The sequence below is a fragment of the Myripristis murdjan genome, chromosome 13 (genome assembly GCF_902150065.1).
Source record: "Myripristis murdjan chromosome 13, fMyrMur1.1, whole genome shotgun sequence".
Lineage (NCBI taxonomy): Eukaryota > Metazoa > Chordata > Actinopteri > Holocentriformes > Holocentridae > Myripristis > Myripristis murdjan.
This window is the reverse complement of record NC_043992.1, coordinates 11,721,369-11,739,296: the sequence shown is the minus strand read 5'-3', so window position 1 is coordinate 11,739,296 and position 17,928 is coordinate 11,721,369. Positions and strand designations below refer to the sequence as shown.

General features: G+C 43.5%; 1 protein-coding gene across 1 annotated transcript; it reads left to right on the top strand.

The window, feature by feature from the left end:
- Window positions 1-2,218: 2,218 nt before the first annotated feature.
- On the top strand, window positions 2,219-17,450 carry LOC115370145 (A disintegrin and metalloproteinase with thrombospondin motifs 15). Its single transcript, XM_030067023.1, has 8 exons — window positions 2,219-3,174; window positions 4,928-5,060; window positions 7,021-7,188; window positions 8,018-8,301; window positions 9,866-10,043; window positions 10,694-10,875; window positions 14,797-14,972; window positions 16,673-17,450. Exons 1-8 carry the CDS (start codon window positions 2,239-2,241, stop codon window positions 17,448-17,450), a joined length of 2,835 nt encoding a protein of 944 aa, XP_029922883.1. The 5' UTR covers window positions 2,219-2,238.
- The last annotated feature ends 478 nt before the right edge of the window (window positions 17,451-17,928 follow it).

Below are 17,928 nucleotides of genomic sequence, written 5' to 3'. Positions count from 1 at the left end.
ATGAGGGGGTTTATTTTTGATATCCTCCGTTGCTGGAAATTCTCCTCCCACTCGTACTTCATGAGAAACTCTCGGATAAAACGGATCCAATGAGAATAGGCCGACACTCCCCCCTTCTGAAATAGCTTGACAACCGCGCTCCTATTATTAACCCAGCATGCTATGGCAGCGGCAGGACATCTATACTATGCATAGCTGGACGTCCGCTGCTCAGTTATTTCTGAGCTGTGTGTGACTGACGGGCACCCACAGAGCTGGGAGCCCCCCCAAGGCCAATCTGCTTTATCCCTCCACAAAAGACCACCACCGGTCAGAGAGCGGACTGCCACTTGGAAACACTGAGAAATGTTTGATGAATTCAACAGTGCAACAATCAACCGGCCTTTAATTCCACGTTTTTTTTCTTATACATACTGAAAAGCTCCATCCGCCTCACAGAATAATATTAATCTTAACTCACTGCCTGTACAAAGCAGAGGCTTTTTAAGGGCTCTTTGGCTGGGTTTCAGAATCACGATCAGAAATACTTTATTGATCCCCGGGGGCAAATTGGGTTAGTTACAGTTGCTCAAATACTGGAGAGAAGAATAAATAAATGAACATAAGTGAAATTACAAGAAATAAAGAGGGGAAAAAAGAGATGCAAAAAAATATGTGCATTCGAAATGTGTTTTAAAAAAGTGCATTAGGTAAACAAAGCGCATTAATCCTTCAATAATATTACGACAATATAAAGGCTACATAAAATACAAAAATGAGAATGTGTGAAAGAAGTATTAGTTCTACAGTAATAGTTCCATATAAAAGCGCAATAACTCCAGGGATCTTATAATATGGCAAAATAAAATAAAACATGGCAAATTACAAAAACGATTCCTATGTGCTGTTTAAAAGGTGTCCTAATAATGCTGATTTAGAGCCTTATATGAGATAGTTAAATGGTTCTTACAGCCCCATGCAGAGTCCATGTAGAATCATTTGAGCATGGCACTGTGGAGAAACCTTTAAAAGGGACTCTTAGCATGCAAAAGGAGCTCCGATATGCATGCCAGCATAAGGAACCATATTCTGACACTATGCGTTATACATTACATTAGATGCATGTGATAACAGAAGGGCAATACTTTACCAAAAACGTTTTGTTGGAGTTGCTGTTTGAAACCTTCACTGCCAGATGGCGATCGTGCATAATAAACTCCCACTCGGCGCACAGACGCTCCCGCAGATTTCTCCGCAGATGCATTCAGGTGTCGCTCTTGCATGCATCTTAAGAGTGCACCTCTCTGTTTTCTCTGCATGATTTTACAGTCAAAGCAGATTTTACACATATTTGATACCGTTCCCATTCGCATTGCTCATTAAACTCCTTATCATGACAATACACCTTACCACATTATGGTGTGCAGAAAAGTAACACACGTATGCTGTACTAAAAAAGCCGCACCGATGTGTTAAAATAATGCATAGCTATTCGCCATTAAAACTATATTTATTGAAACTTAGGCTATCTTCTCTTATTTTGTTGTTTATATTATTTCTGTTTTGTTTGTTTGTATGTTTTCATGCAATTTTGTTTAATGCAATGGTGGGTGATCTGTTACTTTTTCTTACAGGGACATCTTTGATTTTGTATATTTACCTTGTCCAGATAAACCAAAAGCAAAATATCTGGATGTTGGGAGCATAGTGGAGGAACCTGCTCCATCTTAAGTTTGAGTGATATGAATAAAAGCCAGCAGGCGCGCATTTAGAGGGAAAATGCCACTTCAAACTTCATTGTGAGTGATTTTTTTGGCTTTTGTCTGCTTGAGCCCGTACATTCAAAGTCACTGGGAGGGAAGGGATGCTCCTGCTTCCTGTCACACATGCTGTAGAGCAACAATAATATTTGGAGAGTTCCAAGTGGCTGCAGCCTGCAGCACAAACCGAGAGGCATGACCAATGAGCTCTCTCTAGCGCACCTCCTCCGATTTCAGTTAACAATGCTGCTCGGTGTTTATACTCGACTTTAAAGCTCACAGGGCTCAGAGAAGTTGGTGGTCACAGTGGAAACGGTGCAGGATGGGAAAGGAGCAGAAACGCAGTGGGTCCTTAGTCCTCTGAGGGCGCACAACCGGCGCTCCGTGCCATTGCGCACAGCTGCTTATTGCATGCAGACGCACCGCAGTCGAATTACTGAGTGTACTTTCCTCACTTGGAGCAGAGATGGCTATACTTATTAGGTCTTTGTTTATTGTTATGGATGTTCTACTGTGCATGAAACTGAGCTATTGCATGGAGGTAGATTTGTGCATACCTGTTCGCTTGGATCACCAAAAGCCAGAAAAGCAACTCCACCGGCGAGTGGAGAGGATAAATGAAAAACAAATTGTTTTCAGGCTAAGTGCGTTCAGACAGGAGTTTTACCTCCACCTCACTCCGGATTCTAATTTCCTTGCGCCCAGCAGCGTGCCCCCTGAGAGCGGCTCCTCAGCATCCAACGCCTCTGCAGCCACTGAGCTCAGGCAGTGCTTCTACTCCGGTGATGTCAACGCAGACCCGGATTCGTTCGTTGCGCTCAGCCTCTGCAAAGGTCTCCAGGGGGTTTTCTCGTATAACGGCATGGAGTATTTCATCAGCCTGCTCAGGAGCGAAGGCGCATCAGCCGCTACATATGGAAAGGCTTTCAACAGGACGCACGTCATCCGTCGCCGGGGACGCGCCGCTCACCCAGGTGGCAATTTCACCAGCAGGTGCGGAGTGGCACCTAACACCGACTTCAACGTGTCATTGGAGAAATACAAGTACATGAGGGAGCTGGAGATGGATGGCCTGACTGAAACTGTCCTGAAAAGCTTAGGGAGGTCAAAAAGGTTTGCCTCCATCCCCAGGTTTGTGGAGGTCCTGGTGGTAGCGGACGAATCAATGGACAAATTCCACGGAGATGACCTCAAGCATTACCTCTTGACCCTGATGTCTGTGGCGGCCAGGCTTTACAAGCACCCCAGCATTCTCAACTCCATTAACATAGTGGTGGTAGGCTTTATGGTGATAAATGAGGCTGACAAGGGACCGAAGGTTTCCAGTAATGCAGCTCTGACTCTACGCAATTTCTGCTCTTGGCAGAAGAAGTTGAATAAACACAGTGACAAGCACCCCGAATACTGGGACACGGCTATACTCTTCACCAGACAGGTAAGCAGTTAGAAGCAGCTAGATTCCCGTGAAATGCATTACACTGGCATTGCAAAGAATAGAATAAAATAGAATAGAATAGAACAGAAAGCTTTAGGCAAGAGAGATTTTTTTTGTGATGGTGCACCTACTTGCACAGCTCTGTGTTGTGCACTTAGTTGGTGCAGCAGTGAGTCATTGGAAAAGACCAGCTGAGCCAGTTATTTCCATTAAAGACATCACCGCTGTCCCTTGTCCAGAGCATAAGAGCTGGGCCACTACATGTGATGGGCACAGTATACTCAGTGACACATCAGAGAATCCGGGTTGTGCATGAAGGCACATTACTTTTTTTATTCTTTCAAACTGATGTGTGCTGGAGAACATTTTGCACCATCAAACTATAGCTGCTCTTGCACTTGGCTCAGTCTCAACAGGCTGTCCCTTTCCTCACAGATAAACCCATGTGTCCACCAGAGCTGTGCTTAATAGCTTGTACATCATTTATCTGTATTTCAGTATTTTTTTTTCTCTCTCTCTCTCTTGCTCTCTGATGACTGCGTGGATTTTCACGCCTGCTTTCCATTAGATACAGTTTGGCCATCTGATACAAGGCCTCTCTCCTTCAGTGCATAGCAACATTGAAAACACCTCAAGGTCAACCAAAGTAAGGATGATACAGATGCTGAGAAAGACTCCCTACACTGAGATCAAACTTATTCAAACTGGTGGCACCCTCCTTGTGGGGCGCAACGATTGCTGCTGGAAAAACTCTTGTAAAAGGTTACGGGGAGTGTGCGTACTGGAATACACATGGCTGGCAGAGGGGCAGCGGCTGTTTCTGGCATGTTTGGGCCTCTGTGTAAAGCTGGGTTACCAAGTTCACTGTCAGTTATGTGCTCATCTTTGCTCTGTAAACTATGAAAGTCCAAGTCAGCCCTTCCCTCTGGTATAGTTTGCCAGTTAGGTGTGGCAACATCATTTTCCATCACAACTCCAAAAACCAGAGCTAAAATAAGATTTCAATTAGATGCAGAAATATTTATCCACATAAATAACAGTCTTGAGAAACTAAGCTTGGTAAGAGCCAATCATCATCTAGGATTAGTCATGCTGATCATTCCAGTAAATACTGAATTGTTCCAGTGGGAATACTAAGGGTCCCAACTTTTCCTGCGATATTGAATGAACAGACAGTCCATGTGCTATGATACAATAACTGGCAGAGACATTTATTAGGGGAAAACCTGGTGTGGACTATGTCTGACCAGGCCAGATCTGGCCAATTAGAAGGGAGCAAGGCACAGCAGAGAAAAAAGGGCGGCGAGAGAGAGAGAGTTTGCGGTACACTCATAAAGAAGAGGTTGTAGTGGAAAGTCAGAGGTTCACAGTTCACATGGCTTTTAGTTTTGCCTCTGCCCCAGGTTGTCTTCTGCAGGTGGGACTCATCTGCCTCCTTATAAAACATACAGAGGCAATCTGTGATGGGAAATCTCCCCTGACCCTCTGCCTCAATATATTCTGAGAACAAGTACAGAGGGAGAATAAGCAAAACAGAGTCGCATGTGCTTTGTATTAGTGCCCTTCATGGTCGGTTCATTCCCCAGCTCCCAGCTCAGCCTCTTACCCGCTCAGAACATGGCAAAGCACCGGCTGCAAGGGAGGGACATCATGCATTGAGCAGTATCTATGTCATTTCCAAAACATCAGCCATCCTGTAAGAATGAAAGAGAAAAGCTTTTCCCATTCAACTCTCACATCTCCATGTCACCAGGATCTCTGCGGGGCCACAACTTGTGACACACTGGGAATGGCTGATGTGGGAACCATGTGTGACCCCAAGAGGAGCTGCTCTGTCATTGAGGATGATGGCTTGCCCTCAGCTTTCACCACCGCCCATGAACTAGGTGAGAAAGGTCACCTGTTATTGGTAAGATTGAGGAAGTGTTTGTTTGAAGTGTTGGTCGATTGGTGGAGATTGATGACAGTATCGCCACTGGATGGAATGGGAGTACGGCTGTTGTATTGATTCAGTCTTACCAGGTATACTTAGCTGCATACACCTGGCGTCCCTGGTGTAAAATAATCTTTGGTTATGCAGCTAGAATGAAAACCAGCAGCGCTGCTCTATGCATGTTTAAGATCAGAGCTGCTCTGTGAAACTTTACACATTAACGGCTTCATATGGCAGCTACAAGGGACTAATCGAAACATTTGAGCTTGAATATCCAAAAGTCCTGTAATGTGGAGTCACTAAACTGCACACACTCATGTTTAGCATGTAATGGCAGCTGTGATGTTTCACCCCAAATGTGACCAAATGGCACAACAGAGGCAAATGATCTATTGTAGGTAAGTCCAACATTGTCTGCACAGAGCAGCGCTCTTTAAGAGACAGTTTGGGTTTCATTAGTGATGCTGCAATTCATAGATGTTAGAAAGTCACAACAGAATGTCTATTAAAGTCAGATTTCCAAGTACAAAACTCAGACAAGAGTTTTTGACCCAGATCTCTCCAGGCATCACATGAACATGGCAACATCACTGTAACCCAACACAGTATTACTTTTAACATCTTCATAATCTTCAAAATATATTTAAGCTCAATTCTCAGCCTTGCATGACCTTATATCTTACAAAACACCTGTGCTGTAAACCACTAAACTCCTACGTTTCAAATGGCCTTACAGTTTCTAATGTTCTATGCAAATTAGCTAGCTAAAGACATTAGCTGTTAAGATGTTGAGCAAAATAAATTTGTTTTGCGTTCATGTTTTTCCCTGGTGCTTCCCAGCTGGACCACTGCAACATACCAAGCCTATAATTCTGGCCGACCAGCTGGGATTTTCTAACTTCCAACTTTGAATGAAATGCAGATGTTTTTTGGCCACTTCCTGGAGGTGGAGAAATGACCGTACATGACACCAGAATTGAATTTGGGCAAATAGGGTCAATGTACAGCATGTCAGTCAATGGGGATGGGACATTTGTCTCTCTTCAAACCCTACTTTGTGATTTAGTTGCTAAGACTGGAATATTTTTACATAAGTAGCCTTGTCTAGTGAAGTGTAAATTCCCAGCTTTAAATTTTGGTGGAGGAGAGCACTGCTAATCCTTCCCTGTCTGTGCATTTTTGGATGCAGTTAAATAGATCCTATTAGGCAAACACCAAAGTCTGTGTAGTTAAGGCTGGTATTATTAATGATACCATAAGTGACAGTATCCATCACACGTTTTCAATAATCACTGCTTGAAAAAGCTGTAAAGAATGCCTGAGGCCAGATGTGCAAGTAAGATGTCTGGAGGCCCCAAGTGAGGCATTGGTTTACAGTGCCCTCATATGTGAAGTAATTACACATTTCCTTTGCAAATGATCCTGTCCCACGATTGAACATTAGTTTGTGAAACCACAGTTTATGACATTTCTCTTTTGTTAAGGACTGCATGTTCGCATTTAGAGAATGGAATGGTCTCCTTGGGAACCAAATTCCCCTGTCAGGCCTGGTTTAGAGCATGGATGTATGCCATGCTTTATATTCCCATGCATAACTGCATTCCTCTTGGCTATGACATCAGTTTCAAATCAGCCCAGCGAAGTCGAGCTCACTGTGCTTTGTGCATGTGTAGCGAAGAAGTGATGTGACGCTTGGCAAAAAGTTTCACTTCGCGTTAACTTTTTCATGTTTCACTGCCACTACCATGGAAACTTCATTGTAGCTGACTGCCATCTTAATATTTTCTTTGTATTTGCAGTACAAACCAATAGAGACATACTTTTCGTGTTTTTATCATGACTTTAAGTAGAACTTCTTGACTCTAACAAAGGCTTGTTGTGACCTTCTCTATCTCTTCCCACCTGCCCCCCAGGCCATGTCTTCAACATGCCCCATGACAATGTAAAGGCATGTGAGGAGGTATTTGGGAAACTAAGGGACAACCACATGATGTCTCCCACGCTGATTCAGATCGACAGGAACCGGCCCTGGTCTGTGTGCAGCGCAGCCATCATTACTGAGTTCCTGGACAGAGGTCATGGTTAGTAACCATTTCCCATGTCTCTCTGACCCACATCTTAACACTGAACTCACACAAAAACCACTTATCCTGGCCTTGCTGCATGGCCTGAGATGACTGTAACCTAACACTACACTCAGAAAAATGCTGGTCTTGTGCTAGGAGGTTTATTTATTTCAGTTATCTGGCCAATTTCAGTCAAGTTGGAATAACTGAGCTCTGTTATCTGGTTACATAGACGCAACAGCCAGACATTTACTTAAACACAGTTATTTTATTCATTTAGGTTTGTTTTAGCCTTAATGTTGCAAGTAAATTGGTGTTGCAGTATTGAGCTACTCCTTGGAGAGCCCTTCTCCATACAGATTGTAAGCAAAATTATTGAGCATAATGTAGCTGAGTAGGTTCATCAGTTTCATCTTGTCAAAACATCCTTATACAATGCATCCTATTACTGAGTCACCAATATCAGTACCCATAATTATATATTTTCACCATATCAGCATTCTGATCCCAACTTTACAATTCCAAGACAAATGTAGTTGCTGGATTTTTCATTGCAATGTCCAGTTTGATGAAAAATTTTAGCTCAAATGTTTTACTTACTAAGAGTGTGCATGTGAAGTGCAAAAAAAAAAGAAAGAAAAAAAAAATACGATCAGTAGCAAATACAGTCTACAGAAAAATGTAATCATGGCATCTTGATGACTTCAAACAAATTGGAACATCAGTAGATCTGTGTTGTTGCTTTTAACCATCCCGTAGTTCTGATGTTTACTTTCATATGACATGAATGCAGCATAAATCCAACCTGAATTGACAGTGCTGTTGGTTGGTTTTGCTCCTACAGGGGAGTGTCTGCTGGACCAGCCCCAGAGGCAGCTGTCTCTCCCTGACAACCTGCCTGGCTCCAGCTACAGCCTGCATCGTCAGTGTGAGCTGGCCTTTGGAGCGGGCTCCAAGCCCTGCCCCTACATGCACCCCTGCTCCAAGCTGTGGTGCACTGGGAAGGCCCGTGGGCAGCTGGTCTGCCAGACCCGACACTTCCCCTGGGCAGACGGCACCAGCTGCGGCAATGGCAAGGTCTGCTACCGAGGGGCCTGCGCCGATAAGAACAGCACCCTGCACATCAAGGTGAGAGCCGTGCCAGGGGTTCCCAATGCCAGGCTGTGGTTGACTATAGTAACACACAGATTTAGCTGAAACAAGACACCAATCAGCACTGACACCGTGCCCACAGCGCTCAGCAGTCCTTTAGCAGGGCTTCCATGCACATGTTACACTGTTATTTCTTCCAATTAGTTTGCAGTGTTTTTTCAACATTTTTTTTTTTTATTCTAGCTTGAAACAGAAATGTTTTTAATCAACAAAGAAATTATGTAATAAATAGAAGTGGAAATGTAGGACATTGTACTAGGGTCACTTTAGGGAAGGAAAAAAACAAGAAAAGAAACAAGAAAAAAATTGAATATTCTCGGAGATTAAAGTGGTCAATTTATGAGAAAATAAATTGCAAATTTGTGAGAAAAAAATTCAAAAACTCTGAGACTAAAGTCATTATAAAGTAAAAACTGAGAAAAATACTTTCTTATACTTCTCTTTGTTATACTCTTAAAGGAACCACATGGCTTGACTTTGCGAGGTTGGATGAGCCACACACTGCAGACGCTGCTGCTTGCTGTGTATCACGCCTGCAGTTGATGACCTGGGATTTAGTGACAAGGAAATCCTGGTGATTTGAGCCCAGAATCACAATATTGTTTTGCTCTGAATCGGCCCAAGTCACGGCAATGTCTCTTCAAAGTCTGGATGCTGAGGATAATATTGTGATTCTGGGCTCAAATCACCAGGATTTCCTTCTTACTAAATCCCAGGTCATCATCTTTAATCTCAAATATTCAGAGTTTTTGTCTCGGAATATTCCCACCCCCTTCTCCGGCTCTGTAATTTTTTTGTCTCCCTACAGTCACCCTTGTACATCATCGGAGAAATACATATTTTGAACTACAAAAGCACTCAGTAGAGCAGTATGTAACTGTCAAGATATGCAAGTTTCACATGGCAGATATTCACCAAAAGTTAATCGGCCACTGCCACACCCCCTCAGCTCATCCATGCGCCATGATCAACCTTTCCACAAAGTTTCATGCAAATCCATTTTGAAATTTTGGAGTTATCCTGCTCACAAACAAACAACAAACACAATGGAGTGAAAACATAACCAGCATCCAACTTTGTTGGTGGAGGTAATAAATAATGATTTAGGCTTGACAAGTCCAATGAATGATTCAGTCACACTGCACAACATTTCAAATGGCTTTGGAAACTCTGAGATGTGTGTCAAATATTTGTTAACCACCGAATCCAGAAATGTCAGATTTGCTCTTTCTATATGACCTAACAGGAAGGCTTACAGCTGAGGTTGTATTAGCTGGGACTTTATAGTTTTGCCACATTAATTTCTCTGCTCTGGTCTTTAGACAGCATAAACTATGGCTAATAGGTTTTGAACAATAATGAGCCCTAATCAGCACTAATCAATTCTTTAGAATGAGCTTCACATTGCACTTATGATTATATGATTATTTTTGGCAACATTTTACATAAATTGGAAAGACAAGGCGAATATTGCCCTACACAGGACTTGTGAACATGCGAACCATAGATTGTTGAATCAAATGTGCTGGTTTATTGCCAGGTGGACGGCCGGTGGGGGAAGTGGGGTGCGTTTGGAGACTGTTCCCGAACTTGTGGTGGAGGAGTTCAGCTGGCCAAGAGAGAGTGTGACAACCCCGTTCCAGAAAATGGTGGCAAATACTGCTATGGCCTTCGCATCAAGTATCGCTCCTGCAACCTCAACCCTTGTCCTGAAACAGGTATACTCATCTCTGCTACAGTACCTTCACACAGGAAACTCCGAAATTCCTTTGAGTCACTTTACTCACAAGAGTTTGATGGCTTGATGACCAGGCAGCAGGCAAACCGGTTTGACTTAGCACAACTGGGCGATCCGTCTCAGGCATTAGGGTTAGGTTTGGTGGTTTGGTGGTTTCGGTTGACATCTTTGTTGATGAGACAGCGTGAATTGCTTAAAACTCTACTTCAGCACAACATTTTTTACTCTGCCGTGCTGCAATTTAATCTTTCCGCACCTGACTTGGCAGCCGCTGTGAACAGGGTCTTCTCCTCTTCTAGTGAATTCAAATGCACTGACATTGCCTTTAAATTGCATTTGCTCTTGAGGCCAACTTAGCCGCAGTGGCTTGGGTTTGTATCCCTACCAAGTCCATGGTCTTGCATGGTCCTTCCTGTCTCCCCCAACTGTGACTGTCTAATAAAGCTGAAATGCCCAAAAATAACCTTGGTCTGAACTGAGGGATTAGTGCATGTTCAAAATAGTCTCTTCCTGTCCCCTGAGTACAGACGTTGTTTGTCCCACTTGTCAAATAGATCCCTTGTAATTATATTCTATGGGACCAAAAGTGTCTTCGAGTCAACCTAATCTGCAACATGCTCGCTTTCTTGTCCTCAGGAAAGAGTTTCCGTGAGGAGCAGTGCGAGGCGTTCAACGGCTTCAACCTGAACACCAACAGACTCAGCTCCTCAGTGGTTTGGGTTCCCAAGTACTCAGGCATCTCGCCCAAGGACAAATGCAAGCTCATCTGCCGTGCCAATGGGACCGGATACTTCTACGTCCTTGCTCCAAAAGTATGTCATATATTTGCTGGTAATGAGTTCTTTGAAAAGTTGAGATTGTAACTGTTTGAATCAACTGCTTGTATGGCACATTTTTTCAGCCTGGGCTAAATTTACAAGTACAACATGTAAATCAGTCAATCATTTTTGATTCAGGTACTGGAAAAATGGGTGTAATTCAAGAATATACAAGAATACCATTTATCTTTTGCACAGCTATATGGAGTAAATGCAAGACTTGATGTCAGCAAGTCTAGTTGGAGGTGGACTGCAACTGCAGCTTGAGTCACTGAAACTGAACAATTTACATTCTCCGCTACTTTACATTTCTAGCATGTGTGTTTGTGTGCATGTATACTGGAAATTTGACGAAACTGACCAAAGGGCAGAGGCGTCATTGCCTAACTTCTGTCACTCTAATCGCTTTAGCCGCTAAACAGCAGTTTGGTGCAGTTCGGTGACCTTCCTGTAAAAAAGTAGTCCCCATCAGCACTCGTTGTGTGCAGTCTGGCCTCGGGAACCAGGATGATACAATTTCTGACGGAATGCAGCTATTCCATCTTTAACCGGCTCCCAGGACCACAGTTTTATAGGAGCATTTCCATTAAGACTGTAATAACACAGTTTTTATGCAAAGAGTTTGTTTGCCTTGGCTCCGCCTTCAGCACCCAGCCATTGTGCGCACTAGCAAGCCTAAGTACAAAAAACAACTGTAATAAGATAACAGTAAACTCTGCTATAATCTGTAAATTTTGTCATCTATAATCCAAACATACAGCCAAACGTGCACACCAAATGATAAAATAGATGAAATTACAATTTACCTCTTTTGTGTCCAGTTCGCTAGTCAAGGCTCAAACTCATCAACTGGATTTTCACATTTCAATTTCAGGAATTTCAGTTATGGATAAACTCAGGACATTCAGTATGTTTTTACCGGCCCGGCTCAGACAGTTCGGCAGCATTTAATTCGTCTCACCTCCTGACCAATATCTGGTGGCTGATTTGCTATCTGTTGTGTTGTGGCCTATAGAGCTTTTTCACAGCAGCCATTCTGACATGAACAGCAGGTAAACACAGGTGTTACTAATGTTGTTCCATTTAACTCTAACAGAGCTGGGGCCTCATGTACAAAGACTTGCATGGATTTCCTACTGAAAAATGGTATACGCTTAAATCCAGAAAACATCGTATGCACAAAAACATCCAGATGTATCAATCTGTGCTTACACATGAATCCAAGCACATTTCCTTTGAACATCCGAATCAATGTGGAATTGAGTGCAGGAGTACCTGACCTCTCCCTGTCCACGCCCGCATTTAAATATGCAAATCACATTTAAATGAGTCTGGCACCTGAGATTGCCCTCTCTGCATGATCAGAAAACTACAACCCTTAACATGAATAAGACGGAAAAAGATAAATGCTGTGGGGTCGGAAAGGCGCACACTCGCTGAATTAAATGCATTGGTGAATAAGTCAATTCTGTGCCCTTGCCTCTTTTATATGGTTGAAATCAAATGTTGCCGGGCCCGAATGGCCTCCCGGGTAAGATGTCCATTCATTAATTGCTTGTTAATTTTATACACCACTTACATGGATCTTGTTGTAAATGAATGCAGAAGTGCGCCGGGGAAAAGGTGAGGGTGATTAAGACATTTCACACTTACGCATGGGTTTATTGATATTATTGTTATTATTATTATTATTATTATTATTATTATTTTAGCATTTCTACTTTATTTGATAGTCACAGTGGAGATGGTACAAGCTCTTGGCGGTGAGCCACCGGGGCGCCCGACGCACCGGTTTATTGACATGAGAACTTTACACACAGAGACAATCAAGGGCCAGTCAGAAAGCTTTGAAGCTGTAGTTTAACCAGCAAAAAACAGCAAATCACTAACTTGAACCACTGACTAGTACTGATGCTGTGAAGACAGGATCATATTTGGGGGCGCACATGCTCAATGCGCATGAGGGGGATTAATATTAGGACAATTAAACAAATAAATTATTTACTCACCAAGAAGCCACCCATCGCGCACAGTGCCAGTTTGTAGTCTGTTCCCAGCCATGCTCAGAATGTGTGAGTCGTGCGTTGAACCAGGCCACCTCACCACAACACTGATTAATTGCGTTTGCGTATCACATATGACCTGTACATTGATCGAATGAAAATGCTTACTGTTGACATAAACAAATGCATCCCGTGATGGCGCTTTTATAGCAATGTGTCTGCAGTTGATAGCTCCGAATACATTAGGAAAACCGGCTCTCGCTTCAAATTGCGCTTCAATGTTGGCCTGTTCAGCTGCATTGTATGGGAATTTGACAGACATGCGGATAATTCCGTCCCACACAGCTGGCATGGCTCGGCTCAGGGTCGACTGGCACAGTCCCAGTAGGACGGCCAGCTCCCTCTGGAATGCCCCCGTTGCGAGGAACTCCAGTGTGTCAGCACCTATATGGGTACAAGCAGCGCATGGCTCCTCGCCATGTCGTGCTCCGAGACCGGCCACAGCTCCGCGCACAGTTCCGGGAGGATTGCCCTCGGGAACCTAAAGGCGCTGATGGGCCAGTCGTTATCATGTGCCAGTAAATCCTCTCTGTCTCTGAACATACGCTCGCTTCTTATTGCACCACTTACAATGTCTTCTAATACTACTAAAGCAGCCATTGTTGTTAATGGTATTTTCTGCATCATTTTGCGCATGCTTTTAGAAGATCCACTAATCTAATTGCAAACACATGGGTGTGTTAATTGTTCATCAGTGTTAATTTTTTTAAAAATCAATTTTAATTGTTCATGAGGACTAATTGTTTTCACATTATCAACAGTTTCCCAGCATCACCTGTAAGTGTCGCCAAAGGACCAATAGCTGTAGAAACGTGCGTACGCCAGCCATGAAGTTGGCGTGAGGCACCGCACATTTCCACGCTCATTTCACTCTTGATACATCTGAACTTTGCTGTGGAAAAGAACGTACGCCATGTTTTTGTGCGTATGCATGCTTTGTACATGAGGGCCCTGCTACCCTTAAATAGAATGGAACCTTAATTAATATCATTAGTAACACCCGTGTTTGCCTGCTATTTCATTTTATTTGACTTTATTTGGCATTATTTGACTGAACATACAGCAGCACCAGTACATACAGCCGCGCAGGGGTGCTGTTGAAAATTCAGCGGCAGCAAACCTTTCCACAACACCAGAGGAGGGAGAGCAGCAGCAGTGGTCAACGAAAATGAAGGAATTTCATGTGACCCATTTTTCATGTCACCCGCATTGTGTGGAGTGTGCTGAATAAGCATGTGGCAGACCTTACCACACAGGAGGCAACTGAGTTTACCATTAACTCAAACAAGCACAAACCTTTCACCGTATGATCTTATGATATGATAAAAATGCATATTAACACAGCTGATATTAGAAGGATATTTAGGTCCTGATTTCATAGGTCGGTGCAGGTGGCCAGTTTTCAGCTCCGGTCTTTGGTGGGTATGAATTGGCTCTCATCCACAAAAGACATGGAAAAGGGGAATGAGAACACTGCTGTAGGTTACGTCAACAGTAAAGCAGCGAGAGGGGAGGTGTGAGTGGCAAAAGAAAGAACAATTGCTGCTGCGCTGGATGGAGTGGAGAGGAAGGGAAACATGCAGGGACAGTATCACTTCACAGCTGTGGCTTGTCAGCAAGTATTTATGCAACCAGCACTGAACCCAACTTGTAACACAATCCACAGTCTTGTTTACACAAAAAACACTGTACACTCCTTTTTGGTGCTGCCTCTGTGTTTTTTCCATTTAAGGTGGAGCTCTTTAATTGATGGCTTGTTTAATTCCTCCATCTCACTTCTCTTGTGGCTTCTTCCACGGTTTCCATCACACAATCACCCTCCTTTAATATCTCAATCCTCACTCCTCCTCAGGTGGTGGACGGGACGCCCTGCTCGCCCGACACGTCAGCTGTGTGTGTCCAGGGAAAATGCATCAAAGCGGGCTGTGATGGCAAGCTGGACTCCAATAAGAAGTTTGACAAGTGTGGCGTGTGTGGCGGGGACAACCAAGGCTGCAAGAAAGTCTCAGGAATGTTCACCAAACCCATGTGAGTAAGGGGACGCACCCTGTCAGGATATGCGAGAGCCTTGTGTTTGACATACATTTTTCATTATTTAGTCTGGATTGCATCACGCCAGAAACGTCACTCTCAGCCACTGGCCAAGATGAAGAGAAAAAAACCCACATCTTCTCATTATCAATGAGTCAATCAGTCACAAATTAAGTTTAAAAAGAAATAAGCATGAAAAAGAGACCGATATAAAAGTGAAGGAAATAAATGAATTAAAGAAAGGGCATAAGAGATCAAAGAGGAAAACTTTTTTTTTTTTCAAAAAGTGAAACTGTAAGGGTAGGTTTTCTCATTTTGTTTAAAATTTCAACAGATGCAGCAATCCCAAGAACAAAAGGGAGGCTGGGGCCATAACAGCTAAAGGCAGCCTCACCAAAGCCTTTGTTCTTGTTTTAGGGAATAGTTAAACAGGTTAGAATCAGGAGATCTGAGGGGAGAAAGACTTTCTGGCAACACTGCACTTACACACCCATTCTACACCTAGTAGATGATGAGAATTTGTCATATACATATGTAACATTTTAGCATCAAGAGACAGTAACAAAACAAAACCATCAACAAGAAGATTAACCGCCTCTACACTGCACTTTACATTGAGTGACATCGGGTCGGATTTGGAGGGAAATCTGCTGGATTACTCAATGGCACAAAGGGAAATTGCTTTTCCGAGAAAGAGGCACTGCTTAAGGCAGGCAGTGGCGTCTTCTTTTCAATAGAAAGCGATGGGGCTTATGGGAAATGTAGTCTTTGTTGTCAGAAACACAACAGAACAACCATCGGTCATCTTGACCGTCTGCGTTAATGATAATTGCACCAGCGTAGCCTGATTAATATTATTATTATTAATATGTTATGGAGGACCAAACCTGACTTGTTTGGAAATACAAATATAGATGAATAAATATACAAAATGCTTGAAGAAACTGAGAAAAAAATTAAAGAATAAGCAGATAAATGAGCAAACAAAATAAAATGCACAAAGACGTGTGAGATATGTGTGTAAATTATTTAATTCCATATTAGTTATTGCATGTTTTATTGTTACTTCAGAATTTATTTATTTTCCAGCAGGATTAACCTAATCTAGCTTACCTTGACTATGCAAATTATGCAGATGTCAATCAAACCATTATGGGCTGTCACCGATTCGTAATTGCCTGGTCAATGTCACAACACCTGGTAGACAGAAATGCATCCACCAAGCAAAATCAGAGAAAAGTCATAAGGTTTAAAAGACATGCCCCTAATTTGCATCTTGCAGGTAAAGCCTCAGGTAAATCCTGCTGGAAAATAAAATTTGCTGCAAGAAAAAAGTCTTGCTGAAGGGCAATAAATCATGAATTTATGGTAAAAGGCAAAATAAATAATGTGGAATTTAATCATTTAGAGTAGGGGTTTCTTGCACAACTTCATCCACTGCCAAGGTGCATGGAAACAGAAGAAAGTCTACAGAGATCAAACCTCCAGCAACACTTGTAGCATGAAGAATAACTTTATTGATATACCAACATGTTTCGGCTTGTGGCCGTCGACAGGAACTGAATAAGTTACACATTTATAGATTTATTTCCCCAGCATTTATTTATTTATTCATTTATCTATGTATTTCCAAGTCACGTCTGGTCCCCCAGGAGTCAGCATCATTAACACTTTATCTCCATACACCTTCTTTCCAGACATGGCTACAACTTTGTGGTGACGCTGCCTGTCGGAGCCTCCAACATTGACATCCGCCAGCGAGGCTACCGAGGAATGGTCAGCGACGAAAACTACTTGGCGGTGAGGAACCGGCACGGCAAGTACCTCCTGAACGGAAACTACGTGGTGTCGGCGGTGGAGCGGGACCTGCTGGTGAAGGGCAGCCTGCTGCGCTACAGCGGCACCTCTACAGCCGTGGAGATGCTCCAAGCCACCAGGCCTCTGCTGGAGCCCCTGACCGTGGAAGTGCTTTCCGTAGGGAAGATGACTCCTCCAAGGGTTCGCTACTCCTTCTACGTAGCCAAGGAGAGCAAGGAGGAGAAGACCCTGCGGAAAGAAGAGAGGAGCCACGCGGCCCAGAACAGCGTCTTGGCGGATAGTAACAAAGTGGAGGCGAAGAAGCAGGTGCTAGATAAGCGGCCGGTGAGTCAGTGGGTGACAGGGGGATGGGATGAGTGCACAGTGACTTGCGGGAATGGGCTGCAGAAGAGGCTGGTGCAATGCCAGAGCGTGGAGGGACGTCCCGCAGCGGACTGTGATGGCGCTGCAAGGCCAGTAGCAACGAGGGCATGCGGGGATCCCTGTCCAGTATGGGACATAGGGTCCTGGTCTCACTGCTCCAAGTCCTGTGGGAGGGGCTTTAAACGGCGGCCCCTACGCTGCGTTACCACCAGTGGTCTGAGTCTACCCAGAGAGCATTGCTCCAGTAAGAAGAAGCCTCAGGAACTGGACCTCTGCAACCTGAGGCCATGTTAGACCAGTGACAAAGAAGACAGGCCTGAGAACTTTGGCAACCAAAGTGATGATTTGACACAGACTTTAGTCTAATTCATCATGTTAGTGGTATTATGGCTGTGTTTGGTGAAAATGCAGAGGACTGAACAATCAAACACAGTCAAACTGTGTCTGCTTGGGCCACTGCGGCCTAAAGAAGAAACCCAGTGGGGACAGATACAGTCTTTGTCCACTGTTCACTCAAGACAAAAGAAGGAAAACTGTTGTCTTGTAAATTGTCAAACCATCTCCAGCAGGTTTGACTTTCGGTTAGTCTACCTCCAGTGGGACACATGAAACAATGCCTGTACATACACACCGAGGAGAGAGTGATGCAGAGAATGATTGAGATAGAGACTGATTGACACACACACATGCAGTACATACACAAAATGTAAAACCTACAACACATATAAAACAGTTACCTGGAACAGCTACATGGCACAGTCATGAGATTCCA

What these genes read in the sequence shown, in the direction of transcription:
- LOC115370145 (XM_030067023.1), top strand. Translation starts at nt 2,239, where the DNA reads ATGGATGTTCTACTGTGCATGAAACTGAGCTATTGCATGGAGGTAGAT. An exon ending in CAACCCTTGTCCTGAAACAG is followed by an intron (nt 10,044 to 10,693) that starts GTATACTCATCT and finishes TCGCTTTCTTGT; the next exon opens with CCTCAGGAAAGAGTTTCCGT. An exon ending in GGAATGTTCACCAAACCCAT is followed by an intron (nt 14,973 to 16,672) that starts GTGAGTAAGGGG and finishes CCTTCTTTCCAG; the next exon opens with ACATGGCTACAACTTTGTGG.